The 26,494-nt window shown below is 40.7% G+C and overlaps 1 protein-coding gene across 3 annotated transcripts in view; it reads right to left on the reverse strand.

The window, feature by feature from the left end:
• Nucleotides 1-26,494, reverse strand: part of stat3 (signal transducer and activator of transcription 3 (acute-phase response factor)) — a 47,239-nt gene that overhangs the window by 10,718 nt on the left and 10,027 nt on the right. For all 3 annotated transcript variants that reach the window (XM_061905346.1, XM_061905343.1, XM_061905345.1), the window contains exons 4-21: nucleotides 21,281-21,373; nucleotides 21,080-21,161; nucleotides 20,905-21,005; nucleotides 20,667-20,818; nucleotides 20,437-20,595; nucleotides 20,253-20,345; nucleotides 15,494-15,553; nucleotides 15,383-15,412; nucleotides 15,175-15,268; nucleotides 15,047-15,094; nucleotides 14,893-14,976; nucleotides 12,978-13,076; nucleotides 12,750-12,885; nucleotides 8,557-8,609; nucleotides 8,383-8,477; nucleotides 8,173-8,312; nucleotides 7,870-8,091; nucleotides 4,847-4,889 (exon numbers count right to left, since the gene is read on the reverse strand). In XM_061905346.1, coding sequence (XP_061761330.1) covers nucleotides 4,847-4,889; nucleotides 7,870-8,091; nucleotides 8,173-8,312; nucleotides 8,383-8,477; nucleotides 8,557-8,609; nucleotides 12,750-12,885; nucleotides 12,978-13,076; nucleotides 14,893-14,976; nucleotides 15,047-15,094; nucleotides 15,175-15,268; nucleotides 15,383-15,412; nucleotides 15,494-15,553; nucleotides 20,253-20,345; nucleotides 20,437-20,595; nucleotides 20,667-20,818; nucleotides 20,905-21,005; nucleotides 21,080-21,161; nucleotides 21,281-21,373 — 1,784 coding nt within the window. The remainder of the gene's footprint in view (nucleotides 1-4,846; nucleotides 4,890-7,869; nucleotides 8,092-8,172; nucleotides 8,313-8,382; nucleotides 8,478-8,556; nucleotides 8,610-12,749; nucleotides 12,886-12,977; nucleotides 13,077-14,892; nucleotides 14,977-15,046; nucleotides 15,095-15,174; nucleotides 15,269-15,382; nucleotides 15,413-15,493; nucleotides 15,554-20,252; nucleotides 20,346-20,436; nucleotides 20,596-20,666; nucleotides 20,819-20,904; nucleotides 21,006-21,079; nucleotides 21,162-21,280; nucleotides 21,374-26,494) is intronic.

Genomic DNA, 26,494 nt, shown 5'->3' on the forward strand with positions numbered 1-26,494 from the left:
GGTCTGCGGGGTTCTCCTCATTGAGCTAAATTGAATCCAGTCTCTGTTTAATTCCTTGCTTCTTGTCTGTGTAATAAATGTCATCAGTGTTTGAACCTGACAGTTGTATTCAGTGTTAAAAATATTATATGGTACTCACAGAAATACATTTTAAAATATTTGGCTTTCATGGCTCTCACAGCCAAAAATGTTCCCGACCCCTGTTGTAGATTGTCACTGATGACATCAAAACTATGAATGAACACATGTGGAGTTATGTACTAAACAAAAAAAGGTAAAACAACTAAAAACATATTTTGTATTCCAGTTTCTTCAAAACAGCCACCCTCTGTTCTGATTACCGCTTTGCAAACGCTTGGCATTCTCTCGATGAGCTTCAAGAGGTAGTAACCTGAAAGGGTGCTTGAAGCTCATCAAGAGAATGCCTAGAGTGCACAAAGGGTGGCTATTTTAAAGAAACTAGTATATAAAAAATGTTTTCAGTTACTTTTTTTTTTGTCAAGTACAAAACTCCATGTTCATTCATAGTTGTGATGCCTTCAGTGACAATGTAAATAGTCATGAAAATAAAGAAAACACATTGAATCCAAACTTTTGGCCTGTACTGTACATACATAATGTAAACAGCTCTCCCTCTATATATCTAAAAAACTAATTCAAACATCTGTTAGGTCCATTTACATACACACGATATAAACACCTGTCCCTCCATGTGTATAGACATGTAGTATAAACTTCTGGTCGAGCCATTCACATACGTACATAATGTATACATCTTTCCTCTAGCAATATACACACTTACACACCTGGTAGATCCATTCACAAACATACATGTCGAGATCTTTCCGTTCAGCTAAATACACACCTAAAAAAGACATGTGGTCGATCTACTCACAAACATGCATAATTTAAAGATCTTTCCGTCCAGCTTTATACACACCTAATATAGACACCTGGTCGAGCCATTCACATACATACATACATACATACATACATACATACATACATACATACATACATACATACAGTAAACATCTTTCCATCCAGCTATATACACACATATAATATAGACACCTGGTCGAGCCATTCACATACATACATAATGTCAAGATCTTTCCATCCAGCTACATACACACTTAATATAGACACCTGGTCAATACATTCACATACACAAATAATGTAAACATCTTTCCGTCCAGCTATATACGCACACGTAAAATAGACACCTGGTAGATCCATTCACATACATACATAATGTAAATATATTTACGTCCAGCTATATACACACTTAATATAGACACTTGGTCGATCTATTCACATACATACATAATGTAAATATATTTTCGTCCAGCTATATACACACTTAATATAGACACCTGGTCGATCCATTCACATAAATAATGTAAATACATTTCCGTCCAGCTATTTACACACTTAATATAAACACCTGGTCGATCCATTTACATACATACATACATACATACATAATGTAAAGATATTTCCGTCCACCTATATACACACTTAATATAGACACCTGGTTGATCCATTCACATACATAAATAATGCGAAGATCTTTCCATCTAGCTATATACACATGTAATATAGACACCTGGTCGAGCCATTCACAATCAGACATAATGTAATGCTATTACCGTCCAGCTATTGACACACTTAATATAGAGATACCTGGTCGATCTATTCATATACATACATAATGTATTTCCGTCCAGTTATATACACACGTAAGAGATATCTGGTCGATCCAGTCACATACATACATAATGTAAAGATCTTTCCATCCAGCTATTTACACACGTTATATAGACACCAAGTCGATCCATTCACATACATACATAATGTAAATGTATTTCCTTCCAGCTATATACACTCACTTTTTATAGACACCTGGTCGATCCATTCAGAAACATACACAAAGATCTTCCCGTCCAACTATAGACACACGTAATATAGACACCAAGTCGATCCATTCACATACACACATAATGTAAAGGTATTTCCATCCAGCTATATACACACTTAATATAGACACCTGGTCGATCCATTCACAAACAGTACATGATGTAAAGATCTTTCCGTCCAGCTATATACACACACATGTAATATAGACACCTGGTCGATCGATTCATATACATACATAATGTAAAGATATTTCCGTCCACCTATATACACACTTAATATAGACACATGGTTGATCCATTCACATACATAAATAATGCAAATATATTTCCGTCCAGCTATATACACACGTAATATAGACACCTGGTCGATCCATTCACAAACATACATAATGTAATGATATTAAGTCCAGCTATTTACACACTTAATATAGAGATACCTGGTCGATCCATTCACATACATACATAATGTATTTCCGTCCAGCTATATACATAGGTAATATAGACACCTGATCGAGCCATTCACATATATACATAGGTAATATAGACACCTGGTCGAGCCATTCACATATATACATAATGTAAACATATTTCCTCCAGCCATATACACACGTAATATAGACACCCTGTCAATCCATTCACATACATAATGTAAAGATCTTTCCGTCCAGCTATATACAGACTTAATATAGAGATACCTGGTCAATCCATTCACATACATAATGAGATCTTTCCATCCAGCTATATACACACACGTAATATAGACACCCGGTCAATCCATTACATACAAAATGTAAAGATATTTCCGTCCAGCTATATACACTTAATATAGACACCTGGTCGATCCCTTCACATACATATATAAATGTAAACATTTTCTTCAAGCTATATACACACACGTAATATAGACACCTGGTCGATCCAGTCACATACACACATAATGTAAACATCTTTCCGTTCAGCTATATACACACACGTAATATAGACACCTGATCGATCCATTCACAAACATACATAATGTAAAGATATTTCCATCCAGCTATAGACACACGTGATATAGGCACCAGGTCGATCCAGTCACATACATACATAATGTAAAGATATTTCCGTCCAGCTATATACAAACTTGATATAGACAACTGGTCGATCCATTCACATACATACATAATGTAAACATCTTTCCGTCCAGCTATATATACACACACGTACTATAGACACCTGGTCGATCCATTCACAAACATATATAATGTAAAGATATTTCCATCTAGCTATATACAATTAATATAGACACCTGGTCGAGCTATTCACATACATAAATAATGTAAAGATATTTCCATCCAGCTATATACACACTTAATATAGACACCTGGTCGATCCATTCACATACATACATAATGTAAACATCTTTCCGTCCAGCTATATATACACACACGTACTATAGACACCTGGTCGATCCATTCACATACATAAATAATGTAAAGATATTTCCATCCAGCTATATACACACTTAATATAGACACCTGGTCGATCCATTCACATACATACATAATGTAAACATCTTTCCTCCAGCTATATACACAATATAGACACCTGGTCGATCCATTCACATACATACATAATGTAAACATCTTTTCTCCAGCTATATACACACTTAATATAGACACCTGGTCGAGCCATTCACATACACACAATGTAAACGTCTGTCTCTCTATATATGCACACACACACACACACACACACACACACACACACACACACACCTGTCCAGTCCATTCACAAACACTAAGGGTGTATTGATATAAAAATGTCATATCCTGGTTATCATTGTTATCGTGGTATTGTTGAATGTGCTCAAAATGTACTTATACGTGCGCTAAAATAATTTGAACCAAGTTGTATGTATTTTTGTTGAATAACTTAAACAAAAACAGAATATACTTTCTCGGCAGAGGAAACATTGAATATTTTTCTGGCTTCATAGGAGCAATATTATTTCCGTTTGTGTGTTTAAACATGATTATCTTCTTCCATTTTTTGTAAATGTTTTTTTTTTTTAACTAAGGATGATCACTTCCTGTTTTTGTGATGTCACGAAAGTTCACATCCTGTTGAACACATCTCCGATCACTTTGTGCTGAGCCAGCATGTTCAATGTAAATACTGTACCTTTGTAGTTCAATCAGTCATGTGTAAGTTTAGATTGTGGTATGACGTTTAACGGGAAAATATGTTAATGTCTCTTGTTTTAATTTTGGCATTGAAGCTAACAAGTAGGCTAACGCTAGTCGGGTTATAATTTTAACAAAGTGCGGTTATTAATCAGTTTTCCGATCATTTTAATCTAACAGTAATACTGAACACGTACGTATAGATTTACTGTGGTTATCATTTATCATTATATCCATTATATATACACATTGTAAAACATCCTTCCTTCATCTATACACACGTAATATAAACATCCGGTAGGTCCATTCAATGGTACACAAACTAACCGTCCTTTTGTCCAGTCATTTACACACTCATAAATAGCTGAAGTCCATTCATATAATTCAAAAATCCATCCGTAAGGCCACAAACACATGTAATGTAAACACTGTGCCCTCAAATAGACGTCATATGCACACCTGTCTGTCCCTTCACATACACGCCGATAGATCTTTCCAACCTCATTACTTTCTACGCATGAAGATTTAATCTCACGCATGCAAAAAAAAAACATTCGACATGCACAACTGGAAGAAATGTTGACTCACAACAAAAAGGGTAGCAGTTTTGTTCTCTTTTCGTTTAAAACCCGTCAACATTTATTGCACAAAATGAGAGAAAAAGGGAAGCGGACACGCAGAGAAAGGATGTCTTGTCTTTGCAGAACTCTTATGTAAATGCGGAAGCAAATTAGACAGGGGGGGGAGGAAAGTAGTACTCACGGGGTGACGCAGATGAACTTTGTCTTCAAGTATGGCTGAGTAGCTGTGGAAGACAAGACAGTGTTGCAATGAACAAGGTAGTAAAGGACAGAAAAAAAGAGGAAACGGTATAGCTTGGTTGGTAGAGTGGCCGTGCCAGCAACTTTGAGGGTTCCAGGTTTGAACCCCGCTCCTGCCATCCTAGTCACTGCCGTTGTGTCCTTGGGCAAGACACTTTACACACCTGCCTCCCAGTGCCACCCACACTGGTCTAAATGTAACTTAGATAATTGGGTTTTACTATGTAAAAGCGCTTTGAGTCACTAGAGAAAAGCACTATATAAATATAATTCACTTCACATTTATATCGGCACAAAGAGCTGCCACGCGAACCCCAAAATAAAATTTTGAAAATCAAGACTACATTTCTTTTAATTGCATGCATTCCTACACTATTTTTTACATTTATTCTCATCTACCAACCTCTTTTGCCTGTTTTTTCGACACAGATTTTTTCATTTTCTAGTAGATAATTTACTACCATTATCATCAAAACAAAAACATTAACAGTGCAATACGTTTTCATAACATGGTCACTACTGCTTACTTTGTCTTGTTATATTCTTATTTTACTGTTATATTATTATTCCCATTGTTTTTATTCTTTTTGTAATATTTCTCTATTTTGTTTCCTTTTAAACCCCCATTATTTACTTTTTTGTTTTAAATTGATCTCAACTCTGTACACTGCTGCTGGAATTTAAATTTTCCTGAAGGAACTCTCCTGAAGGAATGAATAAAGTACTATCTATCTATCTATCATTGAAAATGTAAAATTCTATAACATGCATGCTTAGAACTCAGAAAACGTTTTCCCATTTGGCAACGCTGTCATGTAGCCACGCCTCCTCGGGTAATACACCGTAGTTTCCGGACCATAGGACGCACCGGATTATAAGGCGCACTGCCGATTAATGGTCCATTTTTTAAATCTTTTTTCATATATAACATGTTTGTATCAATCAATCAATCAATGATTATTTATATAGCCCTAAATCATTAGTGTCTCAAAGGGCTGCACAAACTACAACACAACCCACTAGGACATCCTCGGTAGGGCCCACATAAGGGCAAGGAAAACTCACATACAGTGGGACGTCGGTGACAATGATGACTATGAGAAACCTTGGAGAGGACCCGGCATATGTGGGCAACCCCCTCCCACCCTCTAGGGGATGGATATCATATACATATATGAAATATATGTATATGATATGTATATATATATGTATATAAATATAAATATAATATAAAGACATGCACCTGGGGATATGTTGATTGGCAACACTAAAAAAATTGGCCCTAGTGTGTGAATGTGAGTGTGAATGTTGTCTATCTGTGTTGGCCCTGTGATGAGGAGGCGACTTGTCCAGGGTGTAACGCCGCCTTCTGCCCGATTGTAGCTGAGATAGTCTCCAGCGCCCCCCGCAGCACCAAAGGGAATAAGCGGTAGATAATGGATGGATGGAAGGATATAAATATAATATAAATATATATACATATCGATATGTATATATACACACGCACACATGTAAGAGGGATGTGTGCTATGGCTATGAGTTGTTTTTTCCCGTTGGCCTCAGTTTAATAATTCACACATAGAACTTTTGTTACTGTTAGAGAGTTCCGGTCGGACGGGTTTTGAAGGGACACATTTTTGTTGTGCTGAGAAGCCACGGATATATAAATACTACTTAATTGTTGATAAGAAAAAGTTTAAATGTCATCAAAACAATTAACTCCAACTTTTTGTTTTTTCCCGTTGGCCTCAGTTTAATAATTCACACATAGAACTTTTGTTACTGTTAGAGAGTTCCGGTCGGACGGGTTTTGAAGTGACACATTTTTGTTGTGCTGAGAAGCCACGGATATATAAATACTAAATTGTTGATAAGAAAACGTTTGAATGTCATCAAAACAATTAACTCCAACTTTTGACACCCTTCCTTTTACTCCGGTCCTTACACGCTACAATATTTTCAGAGATGTCCGATAATGGCGTTTTTGCCGATACCCGATATTGTCCAATTCTTAATTACCAATCGATATATAAAGTCGTGGAATTAACATTTAAATTTTTTTATTTGTTTTATTTTTTTTTATTTGTCATGAAAAAGGGAGGTTTTTGTGGTTGGTGCACTAATTTTAAGTGTATATTGTGTTTTTTATGTTGATTTGATAAAAATAAAAAAAATATATATATATTTTTTTATAAATAAAAATGAATAAAAAATTCTTCTGCGGCCCGGTGCCAATCGGGCCACGGCCCGGTACTGGTCCGCGGCCCGGTGGTTGGGGACCACTGCATTAAACAATGTAACAAGGTTTTCCAAAAATAAATCAACTCAAGTTATGGAAAAAAATGCCAACATGGCACTGCCATATTTAATATTGAAGTCACAAAGTGCATTTTTAGTTAATATGCCTCAAAACAGCAGCTTGGAATTTGGAACATGCTCGGGGAGGTTGAGGTGGGTGGGGTTTGGTTAGGGTGCGGATGTTCTCCCGAAATGTGTTTGTCATTCTTGTTTGGTGTGGGTTCACAGTGTTAGAGTTGTTTGTACGACCACCCTCAGTGTGACCTGCATGGCTGTTGACCAAGTATGCCTTGCATTCACTTGTGTGTGTGAAAAGCTGTAGATATTATGTGACTGGGCCGGCACGCAAAGGCAGTGCCTTAAAGGTCTATTGGCGCTCTGTACTTCTCCCTACGTCCGCGTACACAGCGGCGATTTAAAAAGTCATAAATTTTACTTTTTGAAACAGATACCGATAATTTTGAAACAGATACCGATAATTTCCGATATTACATATTTAAAGCATTTATCGGCAGTCTGATATTATCAGATATCCTTAAATATTTTGTAAAAAAAAATGTAGTAGTGATATTTTCATGCAAAAATTAGTGTTTAAAAACGTGGATTTCTGAATTTTTGCAGACATTTCACATGCCTAACAAGTTCCATAAAATACGTAACACTTACTGGTTGTAGAGTCGCCTGGCATCTCGGGTTCAGGAGCCGTCTCCGGCCTGCAGTACTTCCCAAAGGCATCCTCCTTGGGGATTTCTGGGTAGAGGTAGACCAGGGGCGAAACCAGGATGTTGGTGGCGTCCATGATTTTGTAGCCCATGATGATGTCGGCGAACGACATGTTGTTGAGCTGCTGCTTGGTGTAGGGCTCCACCGACTGGATCTGAGTCTTCCCTGGATGGGCACAGGAGGAACAATGGCGTCAGAACCACAAAACTGGAAATACGTGGCTGTGGACGACAGCGGGAGGCTCACCGTTGATGTCCTTCTCCACCCACGTGAACGTGATGCCGCCCTCCTTGCTGCTCTCGCTGAAGCGCAGCAGGAAGGTGCCGGGGGGTTTGGGGCTGAGGATGGTCCTCTCTCTCTCTTTGCTGATAAAGCCCATGATGTACCTGATGGACAGACCCAGTTTACATGCGTTTAAAAAAAACCTGGTGCCAGATTCCCACCGGGTTAACTCACCCCTCGTTCCACAGCGCCAGGATGTACTTCTTGACCAGGTCGATGATGTTGTCGAGCCACACCCAGAATGAAAAGCCTTTGCCGGCCATGTTCTCCTGTAAAAAAAAAATAATGCATCAACAACAGCCATTACGAGGCAACATGGCATCCAACAACGGGAACGGGGGGAGATACCTTGCAGAACTTGGCCCAGGTGAACTGGCAGCCGGAATAGTTGACCGACGGTCCTGAATGGACAATGTGACAGTTTTAGAGTGCATTTCTATGATATCTTGTCACTGATGAAAACCATGTACTGTGTCTCAACTGAGCCAGACCCAGCTGCCTAAGGCTCCTTCTGCACTAAGGTTATCAGGCTAAATCCCACCGAACCTCATCCTTGTCCACACACACACAATGCCGTCGTTTAGGACAGCGGTTCTAAACCTTTTTTCAGTGATGTAAACCCTGTGAACATTTTCTTAATTCAAATACCCCCTAATCAGAGAAAAGCATTTTTGGTTGAAAAAAAAAGAGATAAAGAAGTAACATACAGCACTATGTCATCAGTTTCTGATTTATTAAATTGTATAACAGTGCAAAATATTGCTCAATTGTAGTGGTCTTTCTTGAACTATTTGGAAAAAAAGATATATCATTTATCATTAGTAAATTGGGACGGCGTGGCGCAGTGGAAGAGTGTCCGTGCGCAACCCGAGGGTCACTGGTTCAAATCCCACCTAGAACCAACCTCGTCACGTTCATTGTGTCCTGAGCAAGACACTTCACCCTTGCTCCTGATGGGTGCTGGTTGGCGCCTTGCATGGCAGCTCCCTCCATCAGTGTGTGAATGTGTGTGTGAATGGGTAAATGTGGAAGTAGTGTCAAAGCGCTTTGAGTACCTTGAAGGTAGAAAAGCGCTATACAAGTACAACGCATTTAAATATAAGAAAGAAGAGCAAACATTGTTTTAGAAAGACAATAATATATAATATGTATATAAATACAATTTATGATTTCATAATTATACATATAGGTTATATTAAAATGTATATATTACCACTTTATATGGAATTTAAATAAATTGTGTATATATAAGTGTACAAATGTATATTCTTGATTTAAATTTTAAACTGTGTATATGAGACGTGTGCTACATATATGTTGCTTATATATTGTTAAAAAAAAAAAAAGTAATATAAGTGAAGCATGTTTTAGATTTTATATATTTTGACATGCACCTGGGGATAGGTTGATTGGCAACACTAAATTGGCCCTAGTGTGTGAATGTGAGTGTGAATGTTGTCTGTCTATCTGTGATGGCCATGCGATGAGGTGGCGACTTGTCCAGGGTGTACCCCGCCTTCCGCCCGACTGTAGCTGAGATAGGCGCCAGCGCCCCCCGCGACCCCAAAAGGGAATAAGCGGTAGGAAATGGATGGATGGATATTTTGAACCTTGTTCTTGTTGTGATGGGGTAGGTTTATATAAGCGTTGCTTCAACCTACACCCTTTCGGCTCAATCATTGCTCAAATTAGTGTTTTTTTTTTCTTTTTTTGTTGTTGTTCTTTGTTTTTTGTGAAGATTGCCGAAATAAAATATATTGATTGATTGATATAAAAATAACTAAAAACTTGTTGAAAAATAAACGAGTGATTCAATTATAAATAAAGATTTCTACCCGTAGAAGTAATCAACTTAAAGTGCCCTCTTTGGGGATTGTAATAGAGATCCATCTGGATTCATCAACTTCATTCTAAACATTTCTTCACAAAAAAAAGAAATCTTTAACATCAATATTTATGGAACATGTCCACAAAAAATCCAGCTGTCAACACTGAATAATTACATTGTTGCATTAATTTTCACAGTTTATGAACATACATATTTTGTTTAAGTATTATTCAATAAATGGGTTGTACTTGTATAGCGCTTTTTTTTCTACCTTCAAGGTACTCAAAGCGCTTTGACACTACTTCCACATTTACCCATTCACACACACATTCACACACTGATGGAGGGAGCTGCCATGCAAGGCGCTAACCACGACCCATCAGGAGCAAGGGTGAAGCGTCTTGCTCAAAGACACAACGGACGTGACGAGGTTGGTACCAGGTGGGGATTGAACCAGGGACCCTCGGGTTGCGCACGGCCACTCTCCCACTGCGCCACGCCGTCCCACAAATATGTTTAAGAAGGATTTTTAAATTGTTGCTATTTTTAGAATTTACCCCTTGGCATACCTTCAAATAAACCAGTGGTTCTCAAATGGGGGTAAGACCCCTTCCGTCCTCCAGCACACAGCAAACACGTCATATTACTAAAACGGCCTTCTTTCATCTCCATAATATCGCTAAAATTCGTTCCAGTCTGTCCACTAGCGACGCGGCAATCATTATCCATGCGTACGTTACGTCTCGTCTCGATTACTGTAACGTATTATTTTCGGGTCTCCCCATGTCTAGCATTAAAAGATTACAGTTGGTACAAAATGCGGCTGCTAGACTTTTTACAAGAACAAGAAAGTTTAATCATAAAATGCCTATACTGTGTATACCTATATACATACATACATATATATACCTATACTGGCTCACCTGCACACTTAAGATGAGACTATAAGGTTTTACTACTAACGTATAAAATACTACACGGTCTAGCTCCATCCTATCTTGCCGATTGTATTGTACCGTATGTCCCGGCAAGAAATCTGCGTTCAAAGAACTCCGGCTTATTAGTGATTCCCACAGCCCAAAAAAAGTCTGCGGGCTATAAAGCCTTTTCTATTCGGGCTCCAGTACTATGGAATGCCCTCCCGGTAACAGAGATGCCTCCGGTCTCCACTAGAGGGAGGGGGGTTACACACGTGTGGTCCTCTCCAAGGTTTCTTATAGTTATCCACATTGACGTCCCACTGGGTTGTGAGTTTTTCTTTTGCACTTTTGTGGGCTCTGAACAGAGGATGCCATTGTGGCTTGTGCAGCCCTTTGAGACACTTGTGATTTAGGGCTATATAAATAAACGATTGATTGATTGACATACATTGGGCAAACATCTTCCTTTCCATTTGTGTACACACAATTTAAATATCAGCCCATCCATTCACATAATGTAAACATCAGCCTGTTGTTTTTTTCCACACACACACACACACACACACACACACACACACACACACACACACACACACACACACACACACACACACACACACACACACACACACACACACAGTCTGTCCATTCATGTTGTGCAATCCAATGTCCATTCTCATAAACACAATGTAAAATCTGGCCGCTCCATACACATAAAAACAAGACAAACATCTGGCTCTCCATATGTGTACACATAATATAAATGATCAGTTTGTCCATTCACATAATGTCAACACACGTCTGTCCATTCAAAGAAACGGCAGCTACTCTGCAAATGTGCAAAAATGTTTTTACACATACAGTAAACTGACTGTCCATTCATATTATCCAAATTGCTGTATGTCCACTCACACACACACACACACACACACACACACACACACAATGTAAAATCCAGCCAATTCATTCACATACCTAGGGCATACATCTCCCTGTCCATTTGTGTACACACAATTTAAATATCAACCCGTCCATTCACATAATGTAAACATCAGCCTGTAGTTTTTTTTTTCCCACGCACACACAGCAAACAGTCTGTCAATTCATACAATGCAATCCAATATCCATTCACATAGACACATAATGTAAAATCTGGCCGCTCCATACACATACAAACAAGACAAACATCTGGCTCTCCCTATGTATACACATGGTATGAATGATCAGTTTGTCCATTCACATAATGTCAACACATGTCTTTCCATTCAAAGAAATGGCAGCTACTCTGCAAATGTGCAAACGAACATGTGTTTACACACTCAGCAAACAGACTGTCCCATTAATATTATGTAAATAGCCGTATGTCCATTCACATACACAATGTAAAATCCAGCCAATTAAATCAGATACATACGGCAAACATCCGCCTTTCTATTTGTGTACACACAATTTAAATATCAGTATGACCATTCACATAATGTAAACATAGGCCTGTTTATTTTTTTCCACGCACACAAAGCAAACAGTCTCATAGACAATGTAAAATCTGGCTGCTCCATACACATAAAAACAAGACAAACATCTGGCTCTCCCTATGTGTACACATAATATAAATGATCAGTTTGTCCATTCACATCTGTCTAATCTTATACACACATACAGAAAAAGATGACTAAATCAGTAATTTAACCATGAATTCAGCTGAATGGAATATCTTATGTTTAAAGTGACAAGCGGTAGGAAATGGATGGATGGATGGAAGACTATACAGTATGTTTATCAATGGTACTCACCTAACAGTTTCTCAGCCAGCGTGGTGAGCTGCTCGATGGTTAGTCCTCTCTTGGTGGTGGACGAGAACTGCCAGCTGAGCACCTCGGCTACCTGGTCCCACGTCCCTACTGGAGGCTTCGTGAAGAAGTTCACATTCTGTACAACAAAAAATAAATAAAAAGAAAGAAGTACAGAACCAATTACTCGCTGTGAAAACACTGTCGACCCAACAGAAGGCGCCGACCTACCTTAGGCTGGTCGGTGAGCATGTTGTACCACAGGATGGACGCCCAGGCGTTGGGCATCTGGCAGATGTTTGAAATGACCACCACCGGCAGTGAATGAGTCTGGAGTGGGGAAAATAAATTAGAGATTATTTTCGATGCAACTTTTCTTTTTGGAATTCCTTTATGGAATTACTTCTTCACATTGCCTTCTAATTTTAATAGCACCTTTTGGAAAGTCATATTTAAGCACTTAAAATTGTATTAGCCTTATAGCAGTGGTAAATAAGATAGTTGTAGTGAAGTGAAGTATATTTATATAGCGCTTTTTCTCTAGTGACTCAAAGCGCTTTACATAGTGAAACCCAATATATAATTTTTACATTTAAACCAGTGTGGGTGGCACTGGGAGCAGGTGGGTAAAGTGTCTTGCCCAAGGACACAACGGCAGTGACTAGGATGACGGAAGCGGGCATCGAACCTGCAACCCTCAAGTTGCTGGCACGGTCGCTCTACCAACCGAGCTACACCGCCCCGCGAAAATTAACAATATAATTTTACCAAGTTAATATCCATCCATCCATTTTCTACCGCTTATTCCCTTTTGGGGTCGCTGGCGCCTATCTCAGCTACAATCGGGCGGAAGGCGGGGTACACCCTGGACAAGTCGCCACCTCATCACAGGGCCAACACAGATAGACAGACCACATTCACACTCACATTCATACACTAGGGCCAATTTAGTAATTATATTTTATTTACTAATTATGCATTTTTACTCCACTGAAATGTGCTTACATATATCATTCGTAAATTCGTACCTTGATTTACGAACACGGCTATTTAACCATCCATTTCCTACCGCTTATTCCCTTTTGGGGTCGCGGGGGGCGCTGGCGCCTATCTCAGCTACAATCGGGCGGAAGGCGGGGTACACCCTGGACAAGTCGCCATCTCATCGCAGGGCCAACACACCGCTACTTAAATGTTTTTAAATTGCAACAAATAAGTCTGTGTACGGACGCTTCATTCATTCAGTTTCCAGCTGGCGGACATGTTTGGCTTGCTCGTTTTGAAGAGATTGAGGAAGCCAACTTCATACCACAGCAAGTTTTTAATTGTGATGAGATCAGACTTTTCTGGAAAAATTTGCCAAAGCGGACTTATTTGACAGCGGAGAAGACACTACCTCAACCCCTTCCTTCTCTCTACTTGTGAGTTGTCGTAAGTGGATTTTACTTTTTAAAATGTTTATTATTGTTGCAATTCAGTTGTTAAAGTTAGGGATTTGTGTGATTTCTGCTTGTTTGTGAGGGCACCATAGGGACTTCTGTGTGTGCGTGCGTGTTTGCAGAGCAGAGCAAACAGAACAGTTCAGCTTTTTGTTGTTTTATGTTGATAATAAAGAGATAGTTAATTCATCACCTCCTTGTTACGTTTGTTTTATATACAGTACTGTATATCACATTGTATTGTGTTCAAAGTATCGTCCAAACCTTAAATCAGGGGTGTCAAACTCATTTTAGATCGGGGGCCACATGGAGAAAAATCTACTCCCAAGTGGGCCGGAATGGTAAAATCACGGCACGATAACTTAAGAATAAAGACAACTTCAGATTGTTTTCATTGTTTAAAAGTAGAACAAATGAATTCTGAAAATGTACAAATCATAATGTGTTTTTTTATACACTTACATGTTGCGGTTAATTTATTTGTCGTTATTTATATATTCTGAATAAGATCTGTGATAATGTTTATCTTTTTACACAATAATATTTGATGTGGAGTTGAAACAAGTCGAATATAACTGACTGAATATATTTGTATTTCAAAACACAAACATGTAACCTCTATATTAAAGTCAAGTAAACCCTGGTACTATAAATATGATCCGTGTTTCTAGTGTTAGACATCTAGCGAGAGTTCTTGTGAAACCGACCTCCAGGTCGATCTTCAGGCCCTGGTGATAGACTTCGGTCTCAAATGTGATGAGATGGAGCTCCTCTGTGACAATAAGGGAGGCCTACAGAAAGGAGAAGTTTTATAAGTATAAGGCGAGCCGGCGGCTGACGAGTGGGAGGCCTCGCGCTTACGTCACTGCTGGTGCGTCCGCCGTTGCCGCACCGCTGCTCTCTGAGGGTCTGCAACGAACAGGAAGCGGGCGGTTCCGCTGTGAGGAAGCGTTTGTCAGAGAACTTGGAGGGGATTTGTCGTAACTCACCAAGTGCTTAAACTCCGCTGACAGGCTGCCGTTGTTGGACTCTTCCATGTTCATGACTTTGGTGTTAGTGCCGAGGATGTTGAACTTCCGTGACCTGGACAAAAGCGAAACTGAGACTTCCGACTGGTTTTTCTTCTGTTGAGAAGAAAAAAAAAAAAAAGAAAAAAAGAATGCATTTGTTTAGAAGTTAAAAAGTTCTACATCCTACCCTCGGATTGCAGCCACATCTCCAGACTCCCTGAAAAAAAAAACGATTTACAATGAAATGCAGTATTTTCTCATATATTTAGATTGTGCGTGTACTTAAAAAATTGCTTACTTGTCAATGCAAACTTTGATTTTCAGCTGGTAATTGAGTTCAGGGAATTTCACAAGTAGCCTGGAGGAATATACGTATTAATCTTGCAATACTCACTAGCGAATTGTATGATTTACATGGACAAAAGTATTTGCTCTGTTGGTCTTTGACCTAATAAACAGCTTAAAGGGGAACATTATCACCAGACCTATGTAAGCGTCAATATATACCTTGATGGTGCAGAAAAAAGACCATATATTTTTTTAACCGATTTCTGAACTCTAAATGGGTGAATTTTGGCGAATTAAATGCCTTTCCGTTTATCGCTCATGTGGTGATGACGTCAGAACGTGACGTCTCCGAGGTAATACAGCTGCCATTTTCATTTTCAACACATTGGGTCTCAGCTCTGTTATTTTCCGTTTTTTCGACTATTTTTTGGAACCTTGGAGACATCATGCCTCGTCGGTGTGTTGTCGGAGGGTGTAACAACACTAACAGGGAGGGATTCAAGTTGCACCACTGGCCCGATGATGTGACAGTGTCTGCCGCCAGACCCCCATTGAATGTGCCGGAGTGTCTCCACATTTTACCGGCGATGACAGACATGGCACAGAGATGTATGGATAACCTGCAGATGCATTTGCAACGATAAAGTCAACAAAATCACAAAGGTGAGTTTTGTTGATGTTGTCTTATGTGCTAATCAGACATATTTGGTTGCGGCATGACTGCCAGCTAATCGATGCTAACATGCTACGCTAACCGATGCTAACATGCTATTTACCGGCGATGCTAAAGCAGACATGGCACAGAGATGTATGGATAACCAGATGATGCATTTGCAACGATAAAGTCAATGAAATCACAAAAGGTGAGTCTTGTTGATGTTGACTGCCAGCTAATCGATGCTAACATGCTACGCTAATCGATGCTAACATGCCATTTACCGGCGGTGCTAAAGCAGACATGGCACAGAGATGTAAGGATAACCTGCAGATGCATTTGCAACTATATTATGTTTCCTTCCACCCACATTTAATGCGAAAAAAACACTTACCAATCGACAGATTTAAGTTGCTCCAGTGTCAAGATGCGAAAGTCCTGATCGTTTGGTCCGCACATTTTATCGGCGATGCTAACGCAGCTATTCGGCCATGCTATGGCTATGAATAGCGTCAATAGCTATTCGCTCAATAGCTTCAGTTCCTTCTTCAATACTTTCATACTCCAACCATCTGTTTCAATACATGCGTAATCTGTTGAATCGCTTGAACCGCTGAAATCCGAGTCTGAATCCGAGCTAATGTCGCTATATCTTGCTGTGGTATCTGCGATTGTTTGTTTACATTTGCAGCACTGTATGACGTCACAGGGAAATGGATGGTCGCATCGCAAATAGCGTAAATCAAGCACTTTAAAGCTTTTTTTAGGGATATTCCGGGACCGGTAAAATTTTGAAAAAAAATTCAAAAAATACAACAAGCCAATGGGAACTGATTTTTATTGTTTTTAACCCTTTTGAAATTGTGATAATGTTCCCCTTTAAAATATTGTAGTCAAAGTCATCTTTATTGTCAATTTTCAATATGTGCTGGACATACAGGAAAATCTAATTGTTTGATTACAATGTCCTTCAACTTCACAATCACCCAAATATGTCTTTAAGGGTGATATTTGCTTAAGATATTACAGCTTGTTGCTGATATTTGATGACCTATATTGAGTAAAACATGCTTGAAGCTAGAATATCAACTGTTGTAAAGCTGTGTCATCAACACTCAAGTATAAAAGTACTTTTTTAAAGTAATACTTTCTCATTTCAAGTATGTAAAAATCATGACTTTGACACAATTGTGTCTCATAGTAAAAAAGATGACAGCCAAATTGACTTTGCTGTTTTATTTTCAATGTAACAATAGAAAATACGTACTCATACAGTAGTTATTAGTGAGAATATACTTATTTTAAGGTATTTTGGGGTTTATTGAGGTTAGCTAATTTTACTTGTTTTGGAAAGTCTTGACAAGCCAAATTGTCTTGTTCCATTGGCAGATAATTTTGCTTACTTCAAATCAAATACCCCTCATTTTTATTTCTTGTTTTTGAACACTGAATTTTGAAGTGTACTCACACTAGACCAAGGGGTGTCAAAGTCAAGGCCCGCAAATTAATCATCTGTGGCCCCAGGGATGATATTTGATTAGTATTAGAACCGGCCCGCAGGCCACAGCCGCCTGCTGCTGTTATGCACGCACCAATATTCCATCAGTGCTGGCGGTAGTAATTTTCAAAGAAGGGTCCCGAGGACCCCATCAAGTCATAAAAATGGGTCCCACAGCAAATTTTTGGGGTCCCATTTTTTTGTAACTGTTTTGAAAACAAATGTTAAATGTATGCATTATCTTGTTATATATATCTCACATTCTATATTGTGCCTTGGAAAAAGGTTGTCATGAATGTTACTTAATTCATTAAATAATTACAAAAGAAAACACAGTTTTTTGCATATGTAAATGTATTCAGTTATAAACATTCATTCACTTTCTTCTTTCCTTCATGGATCTTATCTTTACCTATGCCGGTATTTTTTCTATATTTTTTTGTAATATTTTCAGAATGTGTTTGTTCTATTTTTGGCCAAAGTAAGACAGAGAAAACAATCTGAAGATTAAACAGTGTGTATGTTGTGTATAAGTTAAGTTAAAGTGTGGTGAAATTTGTCCTCTGCATTTGACCCATCCCCTTGTTCACCCCCTGGGAAGTGAGGGGAGCAGTGGGCAGCAGCGGTGCCGCGCCCGGGAATCATTTTTGGTGATTTAACCCCCCAATTCCAACCGTTGATGCTGAGTGCCAAGCAGGGAGGTAATGGGTCCCATTTTTATAGTCTTTGGTATGACTCGGCCGGGTTTTGAACTCACAACCTACCGATCTCCGGGCGGACACTCTAACCACTAGGCCAATGAGTAGGTGTATAAGGTGTATTTATAATATGTTGTGCAAAGGAAATTTCATAGTTTTAGAAAGCTCATCTTGCATTTGACATTGTTTATAGCAGGGGTCGGCAACCCGCGGCTCCGGAGCCGCATGCAGCTCTTTGGCAACTCTGATGCGGCTCAGCTGCACAATCAGCGACCCCCCAGATTGTTGCGGGGAGATTCAATGCCTCTCCCGGATATCACCCGGAATCAACGTCCTCCAATTTTCACTCGGACTACAATATTAAGGGCGCGCCGTGATGAAATTACTCTTAACGTCCTCTTGAACGTTGTCGCGCCCGCCATTCACAGAATGCTATTTGCGTACTCTTGAACGTCATCGCGCCCGCCATTCACGGAATGCTATTTACGTGTCGACCGGACACATGCATTTCGCTGTTCCTATCGGTACACGTATGAGATTGCAAGGCATGCTGGGTGACACAGAGTACACTGACGGTTGTGATATAAACAACTTTAACACTCCTACTAAAATGCGCCACATTGTGAACCCACACTAAAGACGAATGACAAACACATTTCGGGAGAAAATCCTCACAGTAACAACATAAATGCAACACAACAAATACCCAGAATCCTTTGCATCCATGACAATTCCTGACAATGTTAGACACCCCGCAAGCACCAAACTCCCCCCTTCCCTGCATAGTCGTGGTGGGCGGGGTGTATAACATAGTCAGGTGATATCATGGATGCAAAGGATTCTGGGTATTTGTTGTGTTACTGTGAGGATTTTCTCCCGAAATGTGTTTGTCATTCTTCTTTTGTGTGAGTTCACAATGTGGCGCATATTAGTGGGAGTGTTAAAGTTGTTTATATCACAACCGTCAGTGTACTCTGTGTCACCCAGTATGCCTTCCAGTCGTGTGTGTCCATCTGCGGAAGCCTCTCACAACAATTTGCTGGAGTGGCAAGCAGTTTGTACATGTTGTAGAAGGTGTTTAAGGCAATGGCTTCATAGCATGCCCTTATTCTTGTCATCTGGGTGACCACCAGCAGATATTGGCGAGAATAGTTGCGGCTCCCATTGTCTTCCTCATTTTGTGAAACGGGTCGAAATGGCTCTTTGAAAGGTAAAGGTTGCTGACCCCTGGTTTATAGGGTTAAGCGCAATTAGTGTTCAACTTCATCCTAAAGCCTTTTGGTCTGCAACATTTTAAATTTATGAACGTACAACTGTTTATGAAAAACTGTTTGTTTATTTTGTTAACCACTGACCGAAGAAATCATAATACATACATAGATAATACATAATACATACATTAACAAATAAACTAAAGTTGTCTTTATTTTTTAGTTTTAATGCCATGATTTTAATAGTCAAGACCGTGTGTGCACAGATTTTCCTCCTCGCACCAGAGTTAAAATGAGTTTGACACCACTGCAGTAGTATCTACGGTGGTTGTTTTTAAGGTGTATTACTGCAAATGAAAAAATGGTTTAACTTCTTTTTTTTATGGGAAAAAAAAAAACTGGCAGCTCAGTTTCCAGAGATAAAAAAAAAATCAGCTGTACTGTTTTCCATTTACTGTACAATTGTGTAAAAAACACCGCTGTACAGTAAAATTCTGGTGACTGAGTTGCCAATTTTTAATCTAAAAACTACAGATTTTTTTCTTTTTACATCGTACGTACAAGAATAGAGGCAAATTCTTATATAATTCTCTGTTACAAGCGGCCTTCTGAGGGCAGCCATAACTGGGATGTGGCCCTCGATGAAAACGAGTTTGATGCCCATGACGTAGAGAGGTGTATAAAATAAAATGGAGCTTATTCCTTACCGGACTTTATTTGTGAACTGCACGCCCGTTTTGATGACCAGCGGTCTGTCCGGGTGCATGGGCATACACGGCTGTCTTTCCACTACAAACGCACTGTTGAGTAACACAGGGCCTCAGTTAGGACAAAGTACTAACGCAACGAGACGCACTAATAAAGACGAAGTAGTGCATATGGGAGCAGTACCTCTTCATGAGGTTTCGGAACAAGTCCACTATCTTCTCCTCCAGGGCGGGCCGGTGTTGGATGATGGGGTCCCCTTTGTAAGACACCTTCTGCTGGAGCTCCTCCAGCTTCTTGATCTGTTGACGAATCTGGAGTTGGGACTCAGCCAAGGACGTTATCCTGTTTGGAAGGACATGCTTTTCACCGATACGGCTCTTGTTTCTCACTTTGAAGCAAGAGCGCAAGCTTACCATGTTTCTAGGCGGTCCAGGCAGATGTTAGGCGGACCCCCGATGCAGGCGATTTGCTGCCGTCGCTTCCAGTCGGCCAGTTCTTCATCTGTTAGGTTCTTCTGGACATAATCCATGGCGGTGAGTAGGCCTCCAATCTCTGTCACAATTTGCTGCGATGAGAAACATCAGAGCCAGTTAGCCGCTATAGTGAGGAGTATTTTACTGCAGCCATGATGGGAGATGTTGGGGCACTAACCCTCCTGAGCTGGTCCAGGGTGCTCAGCATCTGCTCCAGCTGAGCCATCCTCTGCCTGGTGGCCGCTGCCTGGCTATTGCCGTTCAGGTCTTGGGACAACTCTAGGAAAGTGCATTATATTGGGCCATTTACTATTAAAACCTCAGCTCTCCAAAACATTGTTCCGACTCCCTACCTCCCTGGCTTTTCAGCGTCTTGTAGTTGAAATCAAAGTCGTCCTGCAGGTTCTCCAGCATCTTCATCTTCTGTTCCATGTCCTGTAGAAAAGAAGACGCTTCTTAGAAAAGAGGGAAAAACATCACTACGGTTCTTGCAACGCTGCATGTTTAATGATCATTTTCAAAAATATTGTATTTTGTTGTCTCTCAAAACCAACCTGCACTCGTTTCCTGATGTCTTGAAGATTGTGCTCCAGAATCTGCTGCTTCTCGGTCACCACAGTCCCTGTAGGGTGGGCGGCCTGTCCGTCCTGACCACATATTACACTACATCAGAGGTGCTACCAACGTAATGGACACAGAGTAGCTAGAGGACGGAAAAGTCGGGATTGTGAGAATGAGATATATTTTGAAGAGTTCTTTCTTTATCAATAGTCATGTTTAAAGCAGCTAATATTTTCCCATGTGTACACATTGTGCTTGTATCTTATGCAAATCTTATGCAGAACGCAACACGGAAGGTCCTTCATACAGCCGTCAGACTGTATAATGCATATGTTCCTTCTTGACTGCACCTAAATGTAGAATATATGCATAATATATTTGTATTATTCACACATGAATAATGCTGTATAGTATTTATTGTCTATTGTGAGTAGGGTTGGGAATCGTGTATAGCAGGGGTAGGGAACCTATGGCTCTAGAGCCAGATGTGGCTCTTTTGATGACTGCATCTGGCTCTCGGATGAATCTGAGCTGACATTGCTTAATGAATAATTCCACTTGTAATCACAGTGTTAAACACAACGTTCAAAATATAAAACATTCTCATGCATTTTTATGTTCAAGAAGTTGCGTTAATGGTAAGAAGTAATTTATTTATTATTGGTTAATGTGGGGCTTGCCCTGCTGGGGGTTCTTCAGACCAACAAGAGCCTGTTTTAAGGTTCCAATATTGTTTTATTTTAGTTTTCTCTCAGTTGCTTTACAGCAATTGTCTTTTTCTCTTTCGTCCTCACTCGCACTCTGGCTCGAGCCCCAACTCTGTCTCTCTTCCTGGCTGCTGCTTATAACAGAGCGACAGGTGATTAGACAAAAAGGCCCAGGTGGGCCTTCTACGCACCTGTCGATGATTTCGAGGCCGGTCCTGGCAACATCCCGCTTTGCTGCAGGCCACGCCCCCTCCACAGTTCAGAATAACAATGTTATTACAAAGAATAAGAGACTTATTAAACTCTGGAAATGTTGGTCTTACTTAAAAATGCACGCGTTTAGTTGTGTTCAGTGTTAATTTTTTTTTTATATGGCTCTTAGGGAAATACATTTTAAAATATCTGTCTTCTTGGCTCTCTCAGCCAAAAAGGTTCCCGACCCCTGGTGTATAGAGTATCGATTGGAACCGGGACTAAGTTTCCGATTCTCCCGGAATCGTTCAAAAGTTTAAATTTCGATTCCTAGTTTCGATACCCAATCCGCCGACCGGAAGAAGAAGCGCCCACCGCCGGAAGTGTTAGCATAGCCGAGCCCATGTAGCCGTGCGAGTCAGTCAAGCATGGATAGCCGGCGTCGGCGGTCGAAAGTGTGGCTTTATTTTCCTAAAGAAAATGAAATATCGGCGAAATGTAACACATGCGACAGGACTATTTCGTGCTTAGGAGGGTGCACGTCGAACATGATGAAGCACATACGAGTTCATGGAGTACAAATAAATGCGTGTCGTGTCTTCGACACACTGCGCCGACCGTCTTCCTCTGCCTCTTCCTCTGGCTCCGGCTCCGACGCCCAGCCTGGCAACTCGGTGACTGCACTGCAGTCCGAATCCGGTAAGTAAAACAATATATATGCAATAAATAGTGTTTTTTGCGCCAACGTTAAGGCAGCTAACAAAAAAGCCTGGTTATTTTTTCATGGACAATTTACAACCTTTCACTGTTATGCTGATGACACCCAACTCTACATGCCCCTAAAGCTGACCAACACGCCGGACTGTAGTCAGTTGGAAGCGTGTCTTAATGAAATTAAACAATGGATGTCCGCTAATTTTTTGCAACTTAATGGCAAAAAAACGGAAATGCTGATTATCGGTCCTGCTAGACACTGACCTCTATTTAATAATACAACTTTAACATTTGACAACCAAATAATAAAACAAGGTGACTCGGTAAAGAATCTGGGTATTATCTTCGACCCAACTCTCTCCTTTGAGTCACACATTAAAAGTGTTACTAAAACGGCCTTCTTTCATCTCCGTAATATCGCTAAAATTCGCTCCATTTTGTCCACTAAAGACGCCGAGATCATTATCCATGCGTTTGTTACGTCTCGTCTCGATTACTGTAACGTATTATTTTCGGGTCTCCCCATGTCTAGCATTAAAAGATTACAGTTGGTACAAAATGCGGCTGCTAGACTTTTGACAAGAACAAGAAAGTTTGATCACATTACGCCTGTACTGGCTCACCTGCACTGGCTTCCTGTGCACTTAAGATGTGACTTTAAGGTTTTACTACTTACGTATAAAATACTACACGGTCTAGCTCCATCCTATCTTGCCGATTGTATTGTACCATATGTCCCGGCAAGAAATCTGCGTTCAAAAGACTCCGGCTTATTAGTGATTCCTAAAGCCCCAAAAAAGTCTGCGGGCTATAGAGCGTTTTCCGTTCGGGCTCCAGTACTCTGGAATGCCCTCCCGGTAACAGTTCCAGATGCTACCTCAGTAGAAGCATTTAAGTCTCACCTTAAAACTCATCTGTATACTCTAGCCTTTAAATAGACCTCCTTTTTAGACCGGCTTCTTTTCTTTTTCTCCTATGTCCCCCCCTCCCTTGTGGAGGGGGTCCGGTCCGATGACCATGGATGAAGTACTGGCTGTCCAGAGTCGAGACCCAGGATGGACCGCTCGTCGGGACCCAAGATGGACCGCTCGCCTGTATCGGTTGGGGACATCTCTACGCTGCTGATCCGCCTCCGCTTGAGATGGTTTCCTGTGGACGGGACTCTCGCTGCTGTCTTGGATCCGCTTTGAACTGAACTCTCGCGGCTGTGTTGGAGCCACTATGGATTGAACTTTCACAGTATCATGTTAGACCCGCTCGACATCCATTGCTTTCGGTCCCCTAGAGGGGGGGGGGTTGCCCACTTCTAAGGTCCTCTCCAAGGTTTCTCATAGTCAGCATTATCACTGGCGTCCCACTGGATGTGAATTCTCCCTGCCCACTGGGTGTGAGTTTTCCTTGCCCTTTTGTGGGTTCTTCCGAGGATGTCGTAGTCGTAATGGTTTGTACAGTCCTTTGAGACATTTGTGATTTAGGGCTATATAAATAAACATTGATTGATTGATTGAACCTGCTAGCCAGGCTCCACCATGTGCTCAGCGTACTCCGTTCACCGTAGCAGCAATGGGGAAGATCTCGGTGCCACAGATGGAAGAGTGCCACAGAAAGGTCACTGCACACATAGTCAAAAGACTGTATCCCTTTTCAGAGGTGGAATCTCCAACATTTAGGTTAGTTAAGCAAAAACGTTAGAGCTAAGCTAATTGATACTGGGCTAAACCGTAACAGCAACATTACATGTTTGTTTATGTTTGCAGGGATATGGTGAAAACCCTCAACCCAAAATGCATACCACCTTCCAGGGACTACCTGGCAAACACATTGATCCCGGCTTGGTACAAGAAGAATCAGAATCGAAACAAAGAACAGGAATCGTTCGAATTCAAACGATACCCAACCCTAATTGTGAGTGAACTGTGGTGCTGAATTTCACCCAGGGATCAATAAAGTAATTTTATATTCTATTCTATTATGTCCCCAAGTAAACACTGTGCCTTACCTTGAGGGCGGTGGAATGTATATTGGGAGTATAATTTACTCCCTTTTTACCTTTTCAGTTTAGAACAGGGGTCTCAAACTCAATTTACCTGGGGGCCACTGGATGCAGAGACTGGGCCACAAGAGAAGATTTCTTAAATTTTTTTTGCATACTCCTCAGCATGCCTAGTTGTATAATAACGTTTCAAATTGTATTCCTTGTGCACCGCACATTTCTCTGTGCGAATAGGACACGTCGGGGTGCCCTTGTGCTCAACAAAGAAATATTGCATCGCCCGCTTTTCCTAGAATTGTCTTTCCTCTTCACTGCAGGCTTTGAAAAAAATACATGTTTGGGGTTGTGGAATATATTTGTATTTCGCCGACACACGGAGAATAACGTTATTTCCGCAACGAGAGTCGTTCCGCGCAAAAAAGTGACGGCTCTCGGAGTGTTATCCGGCGTCATATAGAAATATATGTAGTATTCATCGTGTGAGGCAATGCAAATTAAACAAAAAAAACAAATAACGGTTTGAATTGGTCCAGGTTATCAGGGACTGTTATTACTGACGGACAGGTGTTGCGGTGTGACTGCAGCCAGGCACGTAAAAAAAATCCTCGTCTCCATGGCAACGTTTCTGTCACTTTCACTCATTTGCCGCTTTTCCACTAAGGCAGGGGTAGGCAACCCAGAACGTTGAAAGAGCAATTTTGGACCCAAATAACAACGCTGTCAAGCGCCATTCATATAAAACTCGCGGGCCGTACTAACATTATCCTTTTATATTAAGGATGGGGGGCTTCACGGTGGCAGAGGGGTTAGTGCGTCTGCCTCACAATACGAAGGTCCTGCACTCCTGGGTTCAAATCCAGGCTCGGGATCTTTCTGTGTGGAGTTTGCATGTTCTACCCGTGAATGCGTGGGTTCCCGCCGGGTACTCCGGCTTCCTCCCACTTCCAAAGACATGCACCTGGGGATAGGTTGATTGGCAACACTAAATTGGCCCTAGTGTGTGAATGTGAGTGTGAATGTTGTCTATCTGTGTTGGCCCTGCGATGAGGTAGCGACTTGTCCAGGGTGTACCCCGCCTTCCGCCCGATTGTAGCTGAGATAGGCGCCAGCGCCCCCCGCGACCCCGAACGGGAATAAGCGGCAGAAAATGGATGGATGGATTAAGGATGGGGCTGCAAAATAACGTCTTGCGGACCGCAATTGGCCCGCGGGCCGCGTGTCTGAGGCCCCTGGTTTAGAACAATAAGGCTGTATTTTTTCTGGGCGAGAGGGGGCTTGTTTTCATACTAAATTAGCTGCCTCTTTCCGTTTGACTTTCAGACCGCTTCTAGATGCCGCTATTAACGCAGCCATTTTGAAACGCTGGATCATATAGAGCACGATAGGCTGCAGCGGGTCATGTGAGCGCGTTTGGTAAACTCGCGAGATTAAACGTGGAAACGGAGCAGGTATTATGAGGGGATACCATGAGAGGAAATATGGCTTATTTCCCACCCGTGTAACACAAAACTACATATAATACGATTTGTTGTTTATAACACAGGGCTAAGACATGGATGTTGTGTTCAGACATCCATCCATTTTCTACCGCTTATTCCCTT

The sequence above is a fragment of the Nerophis ophidion genome, linkage group LG07 (assembly GCF_033978795.1).
Source record: "Nerophis ophidion isolate RoL-2023_Sa linkage group LG07, RoL_Noph_v1.0, whole genome shotgun sequence".
In the NCBI taxonomy this organism is placed as follows: domain Eukaryota; kingdom Metazoa; phylum Chordata; class Actinopteri; order Syngnathiformes; family Syngnathidae; genus Nerophis; species Nerophis ophidion.